The sequence below is a fragment of the Ascidiella aspersa genome, chromosome 8 (assembly GCF_963924565.1).
Source record: "Ascidiella aspersa chromosome 8, kaAscAspe10.2, whole genome shotgun sequence".
Lineage (NCBI taxonomy): Eukaryota > Metazoa > Chordata > Ascidiacea > Phlebobranchia > Ascidiidae > Ascidiella > Ascidiella aspersa.
The window spans coordinates 2,019,409-2,040,863 of record NC_139454.1 but is presented as its reverse complement, the minus strand read 5'-3'; the positions used below and the strand labels follow the sequence as shown (position 1 = coordinate 2,040,863).

Sequence of the window (21,455 nt, the reverse complement as noted above, 5' to 3'; positions counted from 1 at the left end):
AAATATGCGAAAAAACAGTGATATAATCAGTTAATCAGTTAGGATTTTTTCGAAAATTAGGTTCTTGTTTGATTTTTGGTGTTTTGCAGATAGAGTATAAAGGTCATAAGGAACGTATGAAGAAAACGCAGAAATGCCAAAAAGGTAAGTTAAACTAAAATTTACAACGTGCTTTGTTACTTGTGAACAAATTTGAGCGATTTTGTTGATGCAAACAGCCCCGTTTATCAAGGTCCGAACAAGGTTAAGTGAGTTTTAAAACGTGTGAGGCAAAAATGATTAAAGTAACGTAAATGCTACCAGTGTTGGAATGACTTGAGTCAAACACTTAAGTCTCTGTTTTCAAATGACTTGACTTAAGTACTTTGAACACAAGACATACGTTGAAACGAAATGTATCGTTATGAACTTTTTTTATTAAAATTGGGGTTATTAAACAGTTTGCTGGCTGTACGTTCTTTGTTTATTTTTAGTTAAGTTATTACGCATAACATCGGACAAGTTTACCAAGCTTAATACGTTTTGTTTTTGACACGGACTTGAGATAGACTTGCTTAATGATTTTACTGAGACTTGACTTGTTATTTAAAAAAAATATATTTGACTTGGTCTTGTGTTTGTATTTTTCTCTGGACTTTATGCCTAGTTTGTAATAAGCGCTTTGTCTCCATTTTCCCCATATTCAAAGTTTTTGTTTAAGTAAGTCAGTGGTTCTTAACCTTTTTCCTTGCTGCAAATGATTTGTTTACAACACTGGGTAAAAGTGACGTAAATGCTACTAATGACGTCAATATCGGTTTTACTTTGTGAAAAAGTCGCGAAACTTGTCCGGGCAACCTAGTTTCCGGTAAACGCTGATAAAGAGACTTGGACAAATATGGCGAGAAACATCGGTTTGGTAAATACGAGCCTATAGTGAGTCACACGTGGAATTCAAAAGACGCGCCGGCGAATATGGAAAGTAAACATACACAGGACGCTATAACTCAAGTGACTGGGAGCTTTACGTACAGGACTGTTTAAATGGCCAGTTAGAAACAGCCAGCTGCCATTGTAGTGCTGTCATTTTATGCAAGAGAGAAATAAGGGTAAAAAAGTCACAAGATTAACTTAAAAAAAAGTTTTTGATATGCCACCATAACTGGTGGCTGAAAAAAATAAATATTTCTATAAATGTGGCCTTTTGTTCTTCTAGGTTAGGCTATTTAATAGAAAATCAGGGTTTAAGGTTAGTGATGCCTTTTAAAACTGACCTAAAAGGTAAAAAAACGCAAAAAAAAACACACATTTAAAATCACAAAACGGCAATTTGTTGCTGTAGTAGCCATTTAAACTGTTTTTTCGTGTGCAAGAATGTGTTTTTAAAAAGGCGCGAAATCAGGTTTTAAAAGATATAGTATAATAACAAAACGTAGATGCGTTTTTGTGGTGAAAACATGCAAACTATCTGTACTATCCGTGTTCGAACAATGCCGATGACTTACGTTTGAATTTACCCGCTGTGTGTGACCGCATAAAGGGCTCTTGTGACGCAATAATTGGCGTGATGCCTGTTCGTGTTTGAAAGTGGCGTCAAACAAATCGGGGCAAAACCGTTAAAGAAAATATTTGCTTTGGGTTATGGAGTTTTCGCAGAAGGACTAGCCCTTTGTGGTGTAAGGAGGCAAGAATTTACTAGCTGACATATTTTTACTACTTTAAATGCTTTTAATTGCGGGAAACCTAGTTCTGAAAGGAGTTTTACAGTGTAAGAGTTTATAACACCAAAATATTGGCGAGATTTGTGTTGTATTAGGCGCACTTCGATGCAGAAACCTTTTTTATAACTTGGGCAGGTCAGTCTACGAACAAATGACATTCGTAAAAAAGCATATTTAAAATTTTTGGTAATAGGACTTATCGGCTAAATAACTTATGAAATGAATAAGGCTGTTCAAAGACACATTACAAAAATGTAATCACTAAGGTAGCCTAGATAAGCTGAATATAATCTCGACCGGTAAACCCCTTTTTCCAGCACGTTTTTTTGCTTTAAATGTTACCTATATTAACATTGTCACTTGTTCAGAAAAAACTTTGCAGTTTTTATAACAGACAAAAGTAGAGTATGCGCAAATCCAATCCAAAAACGCCATATTTTAAGCGCACCAGTTAAGTTTCCAGACCGAATAAAGCTAGACACACTTGAACAAAACTTGAGCGTTCTTTCAAACCACGAGCAATGTGGAAGGTAGCACAAAGCAATGTCTGGGCGTGATTTGAGCGAACAATTGCGGTAAAGACTGGAACCACAAAAAGACAATGGCCGCTTCACTGGGTTATATGCATAGCACAGTTTTCTCACGACCTTGCTAGCAATTAGACGGCCACATCAACTAAACCAGTGGACAGTGGTGTACAACCTGCGGCCAACATGCGATTTTTTCATAGCGGCCGCAAAACGAATATTCTGACGCATTTTTCAATTGGTTAATGTCATAATCAGTTGCCTAATTACTCTTGTAAATTACACCTCAGATGCTTACCCGGACGCTTATTTTCACTAAAAATAGCTTTTTTCAGAATTTTTAATTCATAAAAATCGTTATATCAGCACCATGCAGTCACGAGATTGTATGAGTAACGTACCATGGCCTATAGTTGAGCTGTATTAAGGTTATAATGTTAACAGCAATACGCTATTAATTTCAGTTAACAAAGTGATTTTTTACGATTTTTTAAAAAGGGTTAAGAAAATTAAAAGATAGAGCTGTGAATAAATTTATTGACCCCAACAGCTGACTGTCATTCCTATACCAATTTGGCATCGAATCGGCACCAATACCACCCTAGTATCGGACAAATTCCGATACTGCCACTTGGTATCGGGTATCGTCCCTGATTCGACATGATCGGACATCTTTATACACTTGTATACGTTTTTAACTGGGACCGAGACACTTTTAAGTCACATTTACTTTGTATTGTAAAATCATATAAAGCTTATATAGTCTGACATTGCCTTAAATGTTTTCGGGGAGCTAGTATGTAAGCTACATGCTTTGCGAGGGAGAGCATGTTTCTAGTCGTTCTGGTTCTTGTCAGAAGGAAAATCGTGTTCGGCGTGACATGTTGGCACTCGGCAGTAAAAAGGGATGTTTCAAAGAGACCAGTGCAAAGACCTGCAATATAGTAGTGGCAAGTTACATAACTCGCATGATTGAAAATACTAGCCTTTAGCATTGTCAAGGTTTAAGGGAGGGCTTCCTAAACTTTTTAGGTTTTGCTAAGCCCTACCACAGATAGTTGTATACCATTCACCGAAATGTTAAACCGATATGACCGTTATAACTAGACATGTATAGTACTGGTAAAGCATCAGTTGACGCAAAGTTTTTGTGAGATTAACCATTGCAGTTAGTCTAACTCTCACGATTGAATTGTTGGATTTTTCGGTAGGTGTTGGTTGAACGACAAATTAGAAAATAAAGACTCAACCCTATTCATCAATTTAAACGTGTTTTTTGTGCTATGGGAAAGTATTTAACATTAAAACCAACGAGAAGCTAGCAAAAAGTCATGCACAGCGTTAAATAAAGTGAGATATTAAGAGAAATTTAAATCAGGAAGTCTAAACTGAGTATATTTCAACAGAGAAGACTGCGACAAAGAAAAAAACTACCTCACTAGGCTTTAAAGACTTTGCAATTTTGAACTCAACTTCAATTATTGAGTTACCAGGCAACATATCAATAAATAGAAATCGCTCTTCTGGTGTAAACGAACTATAAACCGACGTTTCAGCAGCACATACCAGCTGACCTCATCAGGATGGAAAAAATGTGTTGTGTTTAACATTGCCTTCCCTAAAATGTTAGAAAATCACTCTTCGGTGCAAACGAAGTTAGAAACCGACATTTTCCGAAACGTCGTTTACACCAGAAGAGCGATTTCTGTAAAATGATAATTTCAATCTATTTAACAAAGTTGAATGATACACATCTAAATATGTGTTCGACCACCGCAATGTGCAGAGCACGGGAATCAAAAGTCGGTGTCGGGCGTCTTCGAGAATCATTAACAAGGTGGTAGAGGTCGGCGACAAGTTGTTGGCAATCGCGTCAGACGTAAACAAACAAAGCCATAAGGGAGCGAACCTGTAGACCAGGTATAAGGAGAAATCGTTGACATGAAACGCCAACAGGTTCAAGAAGGACAGTAGTATGAGTGCATCTGTTAAGTTAATTCATGCGTTCAAGTTAATTGAGGCGTTTTGCTTGTGTTATTTATAAGTTAAAAAAATTACGTAGGAAAAACAGCTGGGTCGCATGTAAATGGTCATTTCATTTTATATGTAATTGTTGGTCGGTTAAAATAGGTTAGAGACCACTGGGTTAAAGAATGGCAGTAGTTTGAGTGCATCTGTAAAGTAACTTCAGGCGTTCCTACAATTAAACAACAAGCATAGCGAGTTTTGTCAGTTTTGCAATATTCCGTCTAAAGAAAATGTAGATTATTTTTTAAATGGTTCCACAAGGGTGTTCGAAAAGTCACTGTGTACTTTTCTAAACTTTATTTTTTTCCCAAGACCATGCAGTTGCATGCAGTTGTAATATGAAAAGGTTATTTTCCTAGATAACCAAAAAGTTGCGCGGCACACAGTTTGAGAATTACTACCAGAGTGCATAGACTGGGTAGAGCGCCCATAAATTTACTAGAAGTGCGCCCAAAAGTTTTTTCGCAGGCTATTAGGTTAAAGTCTTTGGCGTTTAAGAAAATAAACTTATCTTTCAAGATTGAATCGCTGTGTTCGATCGCAAACCAGGACTAAAATGCCCTAAATTAATTTGAGACCGGATCGCCACCGATACTACCTAAGTATCGATCCCTTAGTATCGGGTATCATAAAAAAAATCATAAAAAAATATAGCAGTTGATCATTTTTCCAACAGTCAGCTTCAAAAAAGCCGAAAAATGGCTGAAACTCTTTCATTGGACGAGTACGTGAAATATTTTCTGCTGAAACCGTCAGACGAGCAAAACAACAACGGAAAGTCCCCAGATGGGAAAGAAAAATCGGTGGTGGGGCGACTCCTAGTGGCGACGGTGTACAGAAATTGCAAAGATGGCGGGGATGACGTCATCTACAGCCGCAAGGTGACCGGCAGTAAGACGTCAGATCCGGTCGGCGAGTTCGTGAAGGACATGACGGGAAAAGCAGGTGGGTGGGAACGATAGAGCACTGGATCGCAACGGATTACGCCAAATATTTCGGATTGCTTATCGTCAGAAAATAGTGTGTCATCAATGCGGTGCAAACCACTCAAAACTGATTAAAAAACAAGGCGTGTGCTTAAAATATCCGAATAAAGTTTAATAATTCATTAAAAAATAAAGCTAAAAGACTATTTCGAAGAACAATTTTTCCAGTCAGGAGTAAAATTACACTCTTACTAAAACATGAATTATTTTGGCTCTGTTATATACGGTAAGTATAAATAGCTTCAGCAGAGAAAACTTTAAAAACAAAAGAGTGTCTTTGACGATAAGCAAGTGACATCAACACTGTGTTGGAAAACAAGATTAAATGTCAAGTTTTTTCGATTTGAGGTCCATCAGGCAAAAGATCGACAAACGTGCGGGAAAGCAGCGGGGAAAGCGAGCTCAAATTGCCGCCGAATTCTTCGGTGAACATTGAAGTGCTGGCGAGCCAAAGCCCAAGTAACGTTGGAGCGGACGAACTGCTGGTAAGATGATGTTCTGTTCAAATTAAGTAGAACCTTGTTCTAAATATGCGGTAAACCCACGAGTGAACAGAAAGCGTTGTGCTTCAATATACGAGGAAATTATATAATGTTTAGAGTGCGGAATTATGTCGTGTTTTGGGGTAACAAAAAAAAGATTTCCTTTTTGCAAAGAAATTCGATTTAGAATGCAAAACAATGAATTTACGAAAGCATAACGTTAAGAATAGAAAAATGGCTTGAAGACAGAAAAAAAAATGATACGGATTTATTTCTAAGGTGTTATGTAAATTGGCTGCGGAATGAACAAAGAAACACAATTTTATTTGGTCATATAAACTGGCCTAGAGATAAATAAGAAGGTAATAAAATTTTAGGCAGGCGGCCTAACCGGTCACAAAAAAAAGTTAATTTCGTAAGTTAAAAATGTGTCATGTAAACCTCATAAGTACACAGCCATGTCAATTGTCGGTTGTCTTACACAGAGGTTGCTGGAATACTGCAGGAGGAATTCGATCAGGGCTTCTATCCACTTCACATTCGCCCACCCTTACTCGTGGGACAACAAGTACAACAAGGAGGGAATACAGAGCTTGGCTGGGAAGGGAGTCAAACTCAGGCCGCTCGGGTAAGCGTCAGTACGAGTAATTGCGAGACTTTTCTTGATAATTTTCAGTTATCCTATTTTTGTAAAAACATTTTTTACAAAAAAACGAATTTTTAAAAACAAAACGCTAAAGTTGGAAAAAAACATGGACAATCTAAAATATTTCCAGCCTTGAAATCCTCTTCCAAAAGCTCAATGAAAAAATGCAACCTATCAAGGATTATATAAAAAAACAACAGGTCTCCTTGCTAGTCACGTCAAAGTTGAACACATGTGTTTGTAAATAATTCAGTTTTGTTTTCATTGCAAAATAATTCAAATTTCATAAACAAGTGTCATTTTACAAACTTTTAAAAAGTTAACAAAAGCTACCTACTTCTATGGAGCTTTGATATTCATTCTACGTCTAACTACAACATCCAGCCATTTATTTGAAACGTTAACAGAATACAACATGCTTATGTTTAAAAACAAGAAGTAAACAAAATTTAAGAAGGAAATTAATTCCTGCTCAATACGTTCAACTATACAACCTCTCAACAATTTGTTTGATCATATTCAGGCTCCAACAAGGCTTGACCTTAGCGATAAACGACGTGCACTCGAACCTTGAGACGCTGGATGGATTGCAAACTAGCAGAGGAGAAGTGCTCATCGACCACCAGATGCTGGGAAGAGCAACCTCCAAGATCCGGGAAGCCATCTCAACCAAGAGCGACTTCTATGTTCAGGAGAACTTCCAGAGGTTGCATGAGATCATTGGTGAGTGGATTCTCGTACATTACCAGACACTTTACCGAATAATCATGTCGCTTGTTTTTCACAAAATTCCGCTGTGTTGTCACCAAAATGGTAAATAACCATAAGTACAATAAACAGTCCCTAAACCAGCGGATCCCAACCTGAGTGCCGCGCTCTCTTGGGGGCCATATCTAATTCTCAACGGCGCCGAGAGGTTTTGAGAATCTTTAAGCTGATTTTTTAACTCTTTGTGTACTATTAGAGTACAATAAAAGAAGACTGTCACGGTTAAGAAACGCTGGTTTAGAACCCCCGCCTTAATGTAACGCAAAGTATTGATTTTTAGGTTCCCAAAACCGGTTTCAGGTGGATGTAGATGCCACAGCGCGCGACTCTACAGCCCTCTCCCTACAAACTTACCGAGAATACTTCCTTCTGCAAAACCCCGACGAGGTTTGGGCGAAGTTTAAAGTCACACTCGCAAAAAGCAGCGACGGAGTGGTTCAGGTGAGAAAATGAAAAATATTTTTTTGTTAAGTCGAATTTGCAAAAAACAGCGACGGGGTAGGTCAGGCCAAAAAATGATAAAGAATTATTTTTTGTGAAATTTTTGCCAACATTTTTGGCCAAATATGCGTCCGCTCGATCCGATACTGGTTTCGTACCTTTTAAAAACTTAAAAAGTTATAAAATGTAGACATCGAGGTCATGCCGACCATCTTTACTTGATTTAATATTTTTGGGTGGTATAAAGTTTTGGGTTAAATCAAAATCAAAAGTTTAACGTGTAGAAATGACACGCAACACGGATTTCCTGGATATCAAAAAAAGCACCAAAACATTTGACAAAGTCTATCACTGGTTAAAACCTTGGCAGATTATTTCCTGAGATTGAAAACAGAAGTTTGTGCGTTTAAAGTTATTGTTCGTAAGATGCTAATTGACCAACATAAACAGCCTTTATTTTAAATTATACTAAACTTTAAGTCCAGATTTAAAAACAGTGGCATGATAAAACTATTACTACCTATAAGTGACTTACTACATGAAGAAAAAATCATATATTGAATTTAAGATATACGGAATACGGACTTTAAAACCAATGGTTCCCAAACTGTTTTGACTCACGGCACACTAAAAATATCTAACTATTTCGAGGCACACTTTTAACGAGTGTAACTTTACAATCGGCCTAGAACACGACAAACTATCATTTGTAATGGGTAGGGCGTATTTAAGTCTAAAATACTTGCGTGTTTGCCTATTGGTAGTGCAAATAATTTATTTTCAAAAATTACAAAAAGTTTAGCGGCACACTTGACAATCTTTCGAGGCACACAGTTTGGGAATCACTGGGTTAAACCGTAACTCTCAAGATAAACTCGCACGCCCAAGTTGGGTCGTTGAAGCAAACCGCAAAATATTAAGTTCGGTTATTTAAAACTAGTTGTTCAAGTGCATGACTCTTATAACGGCAGGACGAACAGCTGTTTGAACAAGTCTACAACAAGTCGACTGCAAACGCACTCAAGCATGACAGCAACGGGTCACGTGACGCATTTGGCGGGAAGGAACAGATTAAATCGATGATCGAAGAACTTTGGAGTCTGGTGAGTAATTCCGTGGGTACTCTTTCCAAAAATGACAAAAAATAGTAAAAATCAACTAATCGAATTATATTATTGTGCGAATCCGTGGCCTTTTTTTTAAATAATACTAGACAGAAATAACGGCACAACTAACAACAATATACTAGGAGTATCAAAAATAATTTCCTAAAAATTCTGCCTTTATGAAGTACTTTTGAACAAGGCGGAGCTCAAAAAAAATAGCCAGCGGTGAGATTTGAACTTTAAAAATATTGTGATATTACAAAATGACGTCACAATCAGCTCAATTAATTGACCAAGACTTAAAATAATTCACATAATTCTGTATTTTTCGCGAAATTTCTTCCTACGTCCACTTTCGGCATTGCTGCCTTAAATCGACTATACGAGAAACTTCTTTTTACTCCGCTCATATATGGCAAATGCAGCAATAACAAATTGCACAGACAAACAGTAAGAGATTAATATGGTGACACAAACCCCCCTACAAAATACAAATTCTCCCATCTATTTAAATGATTACGTTTTGCTGATCTCACAGATTGGCGACAAGATTACACTTCGCGAACTGAACACCCAAGATGAAATCGTTGTCAACTTGAATGCGGTGGTGAGCGAATATCCGGACCAGCACAGTTGGCACGCCGCCATTGCTTCTCTTCACTGCTCCCTAGCAGAAAAACTAAAGGGCGGCCAGGAATCGTCCAAGGTAAAAACTGCTGGTTTTTGTCATGTATGTTAAAATTGCTGGCACGAACGAAAATATTAAGAATTGTTCGACAGTAGTTTTTCAAAGTTACAGGAGCTTGAAACCATATGTGTGTCTGTTTTTTATCAAACTAAAATAACATGAAATGGAAGATTTCAGATGTGAACCGTCTAAAGTCGGGTAAAGATTCAGAAATATAAAGACAAGAATTACTATTTAGCCCAGTGGTTCTCAACCGGGGTGCCGCGGCACTCTAGGGTGCCATTTGTAAAGCGCAAGGGTGCCGAAAGATATTTCAAATTATTTAGGATTCCAATTTTTGCTCTATGGGAAATCTTCTTGATACAATTTTTTGTATGAAATTGCCCAAAATTAAAAAGGTTTTTTAACCTTGTTGCACGGTTAATGTGTTGTTTCAATCTCGTTTATTGTAACGTTACAGTTAACCACTCAGCAAAAATACGAGCAAGGGTGCCGCGAACTATTTATAATTTCTGTAGGGTGCCGCAAGCCAAAAAGGTTGCGAAACACTGTGTTCGCCCGTGATTGCATTTGGTCTTTGATATTATTTGGTCTTCTTTTATTTTTATTCGATATACTCATTGTTATTCTAGAGAAAAAAAAGTTGAAAACAATTGATGTAAGAATTCCCCTAAAGCTACATTCCGAATCAATTCCTGTTATTTCTCCAGGTTCGAATCGAAACTCTCATACGTTACGCGACACGCCTCCACGACGCCGACCAATCGAAAGCGGGGTCACTCGGGGTCAGCAGCAGCGGCGAGAGGTTACCCGGGGTCACGAGCGAATGTCTCCACATCCAGGATATACTCCTGGACATGTTGGAAGATCTGGAGGACAGCATTAAGAGGTTGGAGGTTGTGGATTTCGGAAGAGGAGCTAATGTCAGGATAGACAAAGGGATTCTGTCATCCGGGATGGGACTCCTTCATCGATCTTTGAGGATTAGAACGCAAGATGGGGAGGAGCACTCAATGAGTAGTGACTTTATTGATGCGTACTCGGAGGGCGAGTCCTCTTAAAGAAAAGGAAAAAAGTGAAGATGTTTTTTTTGGAGCATAATGGTTGGAGGTTGTAGTAAGACGTCGTAGGAATATCAAAGCACATGCAGAAATAGGCTGCATTTTGAAACGAACGTTTCGAATAAATCTTTATTCACTTTCAACATTTATTTATTTAAATCGAAATGCAACCTACTTCTGTATGGGCTTCGATATTCTGATTAGGTAAAGATGTTGTTCCGCGATTTTGTTGTTTTGATTTTTCACCAGAGTTTGTCTTCGTGTTTTTTTTTTCACTTCTACCGAAACTGATTTGACATATTTGGTCAAATAAACATGTTCCGCGCAAACAAACTGCTCAAAAAACTTGAAGAGGAATGAATTTATTCAGCGGTTTGGCCTTTCTCTTTTTCCCGAACCGAGAAAAATACTCGCTCACAACAATTGCACGGCTCACAAGATGAAAGGCGCCTTTCACGGAGAGAAACACTCCATTAGAACTGAGTAGTGACTTTATTAATGCGTACGCGGATTGCGAATCTTCTTGAATATAAGATAAAGAGTAAAGAAGTTGTTCCGTGATTTTCTTTTTTTGTCGTTTTTTCTCCAGGATTTGTTCTTTTAACTTTTCCAGAACATGATTTTACAATTTTGGCGAAATATACTTGCTTCGTGCAAACTAAATCGTCGACCTCCTGTGGTTTTTTTTCTTACAACTGATTGTGGCGCCCTGAATATTTTTCCTTTTGACAAAAACTCACGATTGGGCGAAATATATGTGTTTTATTATGGACAAATGTCTGATCCTGTGGTTTTGCGTTTTTAAGATGGCAAAACAGCTATAGGTCGTGAAAATTTTCCGTTTCGAATTTCTTTAAAGAAGAATATATTCACAAATATTGTCGAAGTGTTTCTGCGCACAGTTGGATGTCAAACTTTGTCCGAGAAAAATATACTTTATTCCAGTCAGCAAACATTTTGATTCATTTCCTTCACGTAAATGTAACACGGGTTTAACTCATGTACAACTATTTCACATGCTGCAGTTTAATTGATGCTTCCATCTAGGACAAATGTCTTTTGTTTCTTTATATTTCAGAGCATAATGGCTGGGAGGTTGTGGTAAGGTAGCATTTCTGCCGTCCACTTCAGCAGTATTATATATACATAGAATAAGTGCCTTCTTACTATATTGAAAATCAATAAAGAGTTGTTCGAAACGTTCAAAATGAAACAAACTTTTTCTTTAATATTCTTACTACGTTTTTTTATATTGTTAATTGTTTCGTTTAAACACCAGTTTGAGGTCATGACCTGTACGCACAATTGCTGGCAAAATCGGGTGGCATTTGCCGAAAAACCCAACTTTATTTAACTGTCCACAAACCGTGTGTTACCTTTGTCGCAATAAACCGAACGCAAGCGAATTTCTTTGGGAGACTGACTACAATTTAAGCGGGTGCAAGCCAAATATGATGAAAAGTAATATTGCCGTATGAATTATGCAGGCGAATAAGCGGCGGAGAAAATTTCATTAAATATTGTCGTTGGCGAAGTGAGGAAAGAGGCCAGCGGGGAAAAAATTGAGACAACAGCTTAAGTTAGAAGTCTGTATAAAAATAGTGAAAAATCGCAGGCAAGTTTTGTACACTGAAGCTAAAGGCTAAACTAATTAAATGTTGAGAAAAAACGGGTATTGGGGCGAAACGAGGCAGTAAAGGAAACATTTCTGTAAAACGTCACTCAAAATAATTCAAATTGCAACAGTAAAGTCAGACGCAGAAATATGTAGAAACCGTGGGGTGTAGATCAAATGAAATTCAGAAAAAATCTTAAATAGGTGTTATTACAATCGCTTGTGGCAACATATGGCCACATCATCCTTCTACGAATGGGAAAGTATTTAACTAAACCAAAATAAACTGGTAACCTGAGCAAAGAAACGGTCAGACACATTTACTGCTTTTTTTCGTACAGCAACCAACACGACAGATATTTTATCTGAATTCAAGCCTAACTCATCCACATTTGCCTTTGTCTTTGACTGAAGAAGAAAATTTTAATATCTTACATTGACAAAACTGGACGAACTTTGCGCCGAGATTGGTTTTGGGCAATTTCTCCGAAAGTTGTGACAGTACAGGGTTTCAATTTTTACACAGTCATTGTATTGCCAACAGCAGCAAACACACTCTTAGCGAAAACAATTTTTTTTGAGTAATAATTTTTTTAACTCTTTTCGCTAAAAGTGCGTTTGCTGCTGTTGGCAATACAATGACTGTGTAAAAATTGAAACCGTCGGGTTAAACTTTTTTTACCATAATCTTATGCTTTAATTTAACGATGTTATTTTAAACTCAGTATCAATACATAAGCTATCAAAACCTCGGTTCTTTTCACTCAAACTTTTTTCATATATTTATGCGCAGCAATGTATAGACATTAGAAAGTATTACTTTCCCATAAAATAGGTGTAATTTAGACAATATACTTTTCCAGATCGCATTTTTTTTTCTCACACTAACAATGTTCTTAGTCAAACATACAGCTGAGATATAATGAACAATAAATAACATCCTAAAAACATTGGTCGCCTTCCTAAAAAATACCAGGTCAAAATCTATAAGCGTTGAACATCTGAGCCCGAAACTTTCGGTGATAAAAAAAAATTACGAAGACTATTCAGCAGCAAATGAATAATGCCTCGCCCAGTTGTCCATCCGGCATCCATCTCACTGCTGGAATACGTCGAGTTTTTCCTGGCTACGAGCACAAGCGACGCTAACGCCAGTCGTATCATCGTCAAGTGCGATTTGGTGTACGACGGAATGCTAAGGTAACTTTATTTGTTCGGTACAATTTGCACGGGTCTGTAATGTAGCTTGATAATGAATTTTGCATCATGCAAAACTGATTGTAAATATTTTTTTGGAGCATAATGGTTGGAGGTTGTAGTAAGACGTAATAAGAATATCAAAGCTCATATAGAAGTAGGTAGCATTTTAAACGTTTGGAAAAACATTTTCAACATAACTATGTCGAAAACGCATAAGGAGTTCTTCGAAACATTTTAAATGATACCTACTTGTGTATGGGCTTTGATATTCTTATTACGACATGTAAATAATTGTTGAAAAAGTAAAGGTAGATAAACTGAGAGTTCTTTGAGTTAAATTTAAAGTAATTTAAATTTTTCAATATTCCAGGCACATAAAAATCGGTGTCGGTCCGTATAACTGATATCGGTTGATATCTTTAAAAAATCCGATTAAATCATACGAGGAAAGTGTTTTTTATCGCATTTGTCTCACAGGTTCAGCAAGGTGCTTCGTGGGGGTGAAAACAAGGGTGAAAACGCAGAACTGCAAGTGGCCAAAGACCTGAAGGCGATGCTTGGGGACGATAAGCCATGGGCCAAGAAGGAATGCCATGTCAACGTGAGTTCGTTGACAGAAGTTAAAAACACTATAATAGCGCGATATCCAGTTAAAAACAGAAAAATCTACGGCGCAATAACGTGGTGCACCTGACGTTCAAATAATGAAATTTAAGGAAAATTAACAAAAAGTTGTACTTTGGCCCAAATATTAAATGTTTATCTAGAAATATTCCCTTGAAATGACTTCGACATTATTTGCTATTTATATTCAATATCTGCCCATTTAACTTTTTTAGTCGAACTTCCACTTCGCTATTTTTGGCACTGGCTATATTTGTGACGTAACAGCCATTCGATTGTATCTTGAATTAATTTTACATAAAATCGACAACAGAACGCCTTAAGTTTGAACTGATAGCACTTATAAAATTACAACTTAAATAAGTAACGCTAAGCTACCGACACGTTAAGTACCTTCAGAAAGTTCTTACACCGCTCGCCGAGGATATAAGTTACAAGCAAGTGATAAAACGGCACCGGGCTAAGGCCTAAACTAGTGGTTCTAAACTCTTGGGGTTTAGTGAGAACGTCCTCTGAAACATAACTGCTGTTATTACAAGCCAAATTCTAAATCTCTGAGCCAAGGCGTCATGTAAACACTCGTCTTCAGCGAAGGCGGCAATTAACATTATTTTATTTTTAGGTGGTTGTTAACAAGAGTTTGAGCATCATCAGCGCTGAACATTTCATTCAGGTGATATGTCTGTTTTATTTAAACCAAAAATGATGTGGACCTTAACCTAATGTTTTATTTTTAAAAATCAAAACCTACAGGTATTTTTTAAGGTTTGGATTTGGATGAAAACCAAGAAACGAGAATGTAAAAAAAAGTGTGTTAAAGTTAACCTGTATATATTTTAAGAAGCTGTTAAAGAAATAAAGATACAGCCTCAGTGCCTAAAAAACACCTCAACAAAACACGTCCTGTACGAGTATTAAATAAAACAAAAAAATCATGCAAACAACTGTTGCGTATTCCAAGGTGTACCGCCAGTTGCGTGCCAAGGTGGGCCAGGGCGCAGTGTTCCGGGTCTGCTACGCCCACCCCTGCCACTACGTTAACCAGAGGGCGCTGACCAACCTGCACAGAGCCGGTATCAAGCTGCAAGTGATGGCAGTAGAAGACGTACTAAGGGAAGCAGTGAAGGACTGTATCAGGTGTGTTTGAATGTTTTTTTGGGTGTATATGTGTGTGTCTTTGTGTGTGTGTGTGTGTGTGTGTGTGTGTGTGTGTGTGTGTGTGTGTGTGTGTGTGTGTGTGTGTGTGTTTTGTGTGAGTTTTTGTGAGTGTGTGTTTTGTGTTTGTGTTTTGTGGGTGTGGGTGTTTATGTTTGTTTAGGTGTTTGTACATGTGTGTGTGTGTTTTATATTTGAGTGATTTTGCGTATATGTGTGTGTTTTCGTGTATGTGTTTTTTGTGTGTGTGTGTGATTTGTGTTTGTGTGAGTTTTTGTGTTTGTGTGTGTTTTTGTGTATATGTGTGTGTCTTTGTGTGTGGGTGTTTTTATGTGAGTGTTTTTTGCGTTTTTGTGTGTGTGTTTTGTGTGTTTGTTGTTGTGTGTGTGTGTTTTCGTGTGTGTATGTTTTGTGGAGAAATTTTAATGTTGTATCATGTTTTGCAGCATATAATGGTTGGAGGTTGTAGTTAGACGTAGAATGAACATTAAAAATCTCATACAGAGGTATGTGGCATTTTTACGTTTCAAATGAATTTTAATATAATGGTTGGAGGTTGTAGTGAGATGTCGTGTCAATGGGTTTCAGAAAACTAATGATTTTATTTCTTTTTGCGATTTTGCAGCGAAATTCGCAGCCTTTGCAACTTGGATCTGAGCAAGGACCGTAAGGTGGCGATAGAGTGCGACGAGCAGCTGCTCTCTGCTGCCCACTACCTGTTGTTGGGGTCATTTCAGGTCAACGACACACCGCTATCCGGTCACGTGACTAGCGGGCACTACGAGAGAGACGCTTACGTCATCGGGTTGAGGCAGGAAATGAGGAAAGTAAGTTTTGGAGAAATTGTGTGATAATGATACACCGCGATTTGAAGGTTTACTTGAAATAATTGATAGACATTTTTAGAAGTTTATTCATATTCTGTTTTATCCATAACTAGACATTTTTCGAGGTCCCGACTCAACAGCCCGTTTTTACCCGTTTACGTAACTCAGATTGAGTGGGTGTTAAGCAATCCACTCATAGGGGTTATATAATTAATTCACCCAAAACAATACATTGTTGGAAAATATCCATCGTATGCTATTCCGTCTTTTCAATTTCCAGTTTGCGGCCTTATACCAGTTTCGAGATTTAGTGCTGCGCAAGCGCACGTCGGACTCGGTAAGTCTTAGGCAGTCCGAGACCGGGGCCCTGGTTTAAAGCGTTCGACACGGGACTCGAATAAGACTATTCATCACCACTCAAGTCGTGTCGCAACTGTAAAGTGTAAAGGAGGAATAGCATATCAGTGGATTTTTTTGTTTGGTAAACAAAGCACACCAAATATGAACCATTTGCGTTATCTTGTCGCCCAGTTATTGCGGAGCAACAGCAAGACTCGATCCCCGGGTACAACCAAGAAGCAGACGGTGTCGTTTGATCACGTCAATGCTGATGACGTACAAATTCTCAAGAATCCTGGAGGAGAGTACGCGAGGGACAAGATGTCAGGTGAGCAAAAAAACGACCGAATTAAATAAAAAAAAAAAAAAAATCCACAAAATTGACTCCGAACTAGAAAGATTACTGTAAAGTTGGCCGAAAATTCTACCAAAAACGACCGAAATTTAATGAAAAAACTCGACAAAATAGACTGAGAACGATTTACTTGACAGTTACAAAATATATCGGTATTCAAAGCAAAAATGCACCAAATTCAATCCAACACTTCACAACAATAAACTAATATCTGTCAGACGAAGTACTTCGTCATAACCACAGTCGCGCTATTTAAAAGGGCTGAATTATTTACCAGCGTGCAGGAATTTAATGATTTTATGGAATAAAAAACTGGTGATTAAAAACACTGACACAAGTGGATTCATATCTTATTCAAATGAAGACAAAACAGCAATGTAGATAAGATGCTTACCCGAAGTAATAAAAAAATGCGATACCAAGCACAGAGTGCCGACCTCCGGTCTTAACCCATGTCATACTCACACAAAACACATTAAATATTTTTCTTATCGAAACTTTTTTCCCAGACACACTTTTACCACCAACCTCGCCACATCCGGGACACTTTAGCAGCATCACACGCTCTCGGGCGCTCCTGGTGGCCAAGGAGCGTGGTTCGAGTGAGGTTTACCTTGGAACGCAAACCTATGCGCAACTCTTTCTAGTCGGGAAGGGTAAGACTCCAGATCGCGTCGTAATAACTCCGAACAAAATTACTTGAATGTTTAAATCAGGGGTTCTTAAACTGGGGCCCATGGACCCCTTGGGGGTCCGTGAACTAGTTTTAAGGGGTCCATGAAGACCTAATTAAAGAACTAGTGTATACTTAAAGTTATTAATTTTTAAAAGAAAACAGTTTCATTAAAAATTAAACGGTTTTGCACTGAATGTATAGTTAGACTCCATTTAACTTTCACATTTCTCGGACCGAAATAACAGAGTCATGAAGTCTATTTGCATTGTGACGTCAATTTATGACGTCATTTTGGAGCATTTCTTGTCTACCGGGGTCCATGCAAATCAAAAAATAATTTTAGGGGTCCGCGGTAAAAAAAGTTTAAGAATCCCTGGTTTAAATGAAGTGTTGTATGTAACTACTTCTTTTATACATGAGCCCATGTATGAAAGAAGTAGTTACATACAACAAATCATTCCTGAATAGAATTCCATGTAAAATATTTCTTTGGCATTTTGAGAAATAACTCCATACGTCAATTGCAATATTACTGGAATGTTAAACAACCCACCAAGAAGACAACATAATTTATACGTTAGAATTTAAGTAATGTAAACCATGTGTTCGTTTTGCTTCTGCAGTTCTCGAGACATTTTTCTCAGAAACAATCTCAATAAATTTAATCACGTGATACTGCAGTCGTCTGAGCATAAGGCGACTAGACCAGTGGTTCCGCCGGTCCGTCAAATATATTACAATTTTATATCTCATTAGCAAAATGCAAGATGTTGAACTTGTCAATCAAATTTAGAACTTTACAATTCGTTAAAGTCATGAACTTTGAGTCCAGTTGTATGTAAAACTTCCATAGAACCACGTATGATATCAATAATAATACAGCAGCAAATTGCTGATTAAATTAAAATTTCCATTCTTTGCTTTTAAGTTTTAAACTTTTATCGTAATATTATTTTTGATTCTTGAAGGTCACCGGTCAGCACAATTTGTTTTTTGAAATTTGAGCGGTCCGTAATATAAACAGTTTGAGAAACACTGGACAATACATTAGACAGAAAAAAAACACTATTAAAGGTTTAAAAATCACTGCCTAACAGCTTCATAATTGCTCTTAGGTGTCACCAAAGTGTCGCGACCCAAAACTGTGGACGGAAAGTGGACACTAGAGTGCGCCCTATCCGGGTCCGGTCCCTTCGCCAGATTTTGCGGTCTCACCCACAAAGGGGGCTTCGAGGTGGGGGAAAGCCCCCTAAACAGCGTCCAGCTCATGGATGACGTCGATGCGGAAGTACAACAATACGCAGGTAGGTAGTGGGAACTTTTTTGGGCACCTTGAGTTCATTTTTGTGCATTTTACAGTTTTTCGCAGTTTTAAGATTTGTCTTATGTTTACAGTATCAGGAAACGATATTTTTCTTATAATAATACACATTTTGGGGTACATTATGCACGGTCACGGATCTATAATGTAGCTGATAATGAAACCCGACTGGAAGTTTTGTTGAATATTTTACTGAGTTGTCATTATAAATGTAACTGAAACAACAGAATCAACTTAAAAGATGTAGGAAAATGTCATTTGATATAATGGTTTTAAGCGCACACAAATAGTTCTATCAAGAAGCTTATCAATTGAGGAAAAATCGGATTCTTAAAAATTCTCAAACACCTACGGTACCCTTGAGGATTAGAAACAGCACACCAGGGTGTCGCGACACCCCTGTTGAGAACCAATGCTTTACGACAACACGAACTCGTATGTTTTTATTATTTATTTTTTTAATGAGCTCATATCTTTTTAGGACGAAAAGACTTGGCGTTCGAGCTCCATCTAGTGGTGGCAAGCATCCCTGACAAGAACAACAGCATGAGACTGGTCGTGGAACTGGGGGAGTCCCTACAAGCAAGATACGGTGGTGCGGTTTCTGTGACGTCATGGTAAGGCATTGTGACGTAACAGTCGGCTCGTGATGGGCTCGTTAGATACACAAAATTTCTAGCCTGGCTTGCTTGCATCATTGATTGGTAGATTTTGTGAGTCTGCGATGGCTTTTCGGTGTAATGTTATAGGTTACTAATTTTAATGGTCTAACAGCAAAATACTCTAGCAAAGCTAGCAATTCAGGTCAGACACAATAAACAGATCTTTTAAGATTACTGATCAGGAATTAAGGTCGATATTTATCTTGCAAGAGTCAAGGTGATTTCCATTATTCACATATTCAGCGCAACATTTTAATGATCTATTATTTATTTTTATATATCCATGATTTGACTTGGAAATGACTTGTTCTAATCTTAGGCAGATGATGACTTGGACTGGGACTTTGATCGCTCCTGACTTGACTTGGACAGAAGTCTTGCAAAAATGACTTGTTTACAACACTGTTAAATATATAACTTAAAACTCTACCAAGAAGAGCTTAACAGTGTCGACGCTCCAGTGGCCACGTTTCGGGGCCATTTTTCAGTTCCTTTTCCTTTAAAACCGCCGTAAAAAGGGGCCTGACTTTAACCGACCATCACAGGTGTGCCGGAGTTGATAGTATGAACGTACCGACACAGCAGGCCATGAGGAGACTTTTCAACCAGCATCAGCAACACACGGAAACTACGGATAACTCTTCCGTCGTGGATAAGCGTGTCTGCGTTTTACACGTCGCCGACATTCTCAACTTTATGATCGACGACATTATGGTAAGCGGACAAGTTTTAATTTTTAATTAATTAGGCGGGTAATCATAATGTTTTTTTTTAATTTATCAGTAAAAGTGATGTAATAGTTATTTTTTCGGTGTACAACATTGAGCTTTTATTCACCCAAAGGTCCGGTTTCGTTTGCTAAATAATAGATTCGTGTTGGTTTTGAGGTAAAACATTATCGATGTTGCCGTCCTATTTGTTTTCTTCGCCCTATACAACTGCTGAGTTGCATTCTGTTCGGACAACCCGATTTTTCTCGGAATCTCTTACTTCATTTAACGCTATGCATCACTTCTTGTTAGCTTATTGTGCGTTTTGATGTAAATTCTTCTAGCGGATAAGTTTTTTTAGAAAATAGGACAAGTCATAATTTTAAAAAGTGTCATGCAACTTTGAGATAAGCAAACTGTTGAGTGTAACAGCATTCATCAACTAAAAGCCATATAAAGGGCGCCTTGAGAAAGCCAATCAATCGACTTACAATTGCACTTTTTCATTTAATTTTTTGTTTGTTTCTAGAACGCCTTTAGCAACTTCCACATGGTGGCGCCCGAGCGCGGAGTAAACGTCCTTGTACGACCTTGCGAACTCGCTACAGCGATTCACCTGCTGCGTTCTGCGCTTCACATGTTCAGCGTTGACGGCAACCGGGGGGAAGTGCACAGGTATAGCTCGTTTAAAGACTCGAAATTCGTAAGAATCAAAGCTAACTCATACTACCAATGTTCAAAACAATATGGAATTCCCCTTTAAACATTCTCTTTATTTTGTGATACTTTTTTTGTTTTACGATTACTATAAAAAAACACTAAACACTGATTAGAAAGAGATATTGACCGATATCACTTTCTTTTACCAAGACCGATAACCATTTTCCATGTTTTTTGCCAACCGATAACGGATTTGTTGTATACTTGAGGTACAGCAAGAACTTTTCGAACAAAAAATATAGTGCCAGTTACATTCAAGAAAAATATCGGCAAAATATAGGCCAAAATTTACCGATACCGATATATCGATAGGAGTGGAATATCGGATAATATTAGTGTTTTAACAAAGTTTTGTTGAAATTGAAACTCAATTAGTTCCATGACGACCGAATCGCCCAACCACCAAACAAAATAACTATTTTTGGGGGGCATATTCGAAGTCCGCAATAATTATTTTATTAAATGTATACAGAAATGCATACGCTGTGCAAGGATTTGTAATGTAGCTTGAAAATAAATGTTAAAGCTAAACTGGTCGAGTAAACTGACATCATCTTAGTTTTTATGAATGGGGAAGTTTAAGGCCTTTCCACATTTTAGCCGCTACGGTGATTTTGTTTCGTTAAATAAAGCATTTCGCTTTGTGCAGGCTCACGGACGCTCATGTGCACGTTAGACTTCACGACGCTCATCACGCGGCCAAGACGGCGCTGCTCACGAAAATGATGCAAGATCACAACAATCACAAGACAACTGCAAAGCAGTAGCTTACAGCAAGAAGATAACAGAGAAATTTCAAATCAAACTCTTTGCCTGTC

General features: G+C 37.8%; 1 protein-coding gene and 1 pseudogene across 2 annotated transcripts; both read left to right on the top strand.

Annotated features, from left to right (window-relative positions):
• Nucleotides 1-95: 95 nt before the first annotated feature.
• LOC146134826 (uncharacterized) lies at nt 96-10,433 on the top strand (annotated as a pseudogene). Its single transcript, XR_014501583.1, has 9 exons — nt 96-144; nt 4,932-5,200; nt 5,575-5,726; nt 6,209-6,351; nt 6,893-7,092; nt 7,418-7,578; nt 8,550-8,681; nt 9,223-9,390; nt 10,083-10,433. The product of XR_014501583.1 is annotated as an uncharacterized LOC146134826 (transcript).
• A 2,678-nt stretch (nt 10,434-13,111) lies between these two features.
• Nucleotides 13,112-21,404, top strand: LOC146134825 (uncharacterized). The gene is made up of 12 exons (XM_083395665.1): nt 13,112-13,248; nt 13,726-13,849; nt 14,495-14,545; nt 14,834-15,009; nt 15,653-15,854; nt 16,386-16,521; nt 17,058-17,204; nt 18,340-18,528; nt 19,027-19,162; nt 19,753-19,921; nt 20,447-20,592; nt 21,287-21,404. The coding sequence occupies exons 1-12, from the start codon at nt 13,112-13,114 to the stop codon at nt 21,402-21,404; spliced, it is 1,731 nt and encodes a 576-aa protein (XP_083251791.1).
• The last annotated feature ends 51 nt before the right edge of the window (nt 21,405-21,455 follow it).

Coding starts and splice junctions, on each gene's coding strand:
- LOC146134825 (XM_083395665.1), top strand. CDS start 13,112: ATGCCTCGCCCAGTTGTCCATCCGGCATCCATCTCACTGCTGGAATAC. Junction 13,850..14,494: donor AGAAGGAATGCCATGTCAAC/GTGAGTTCGTTG, acceptor TTTTATTTTTAG/GTGGTTGTTAACAAGAGTTT. Junction 19,922..20,446: donor TTATGATCGACGACATTATG/GTAAGCGGACAA, acceptor GTTTGTTTCTAG/AACGCCTTTAGCAACTTCCA.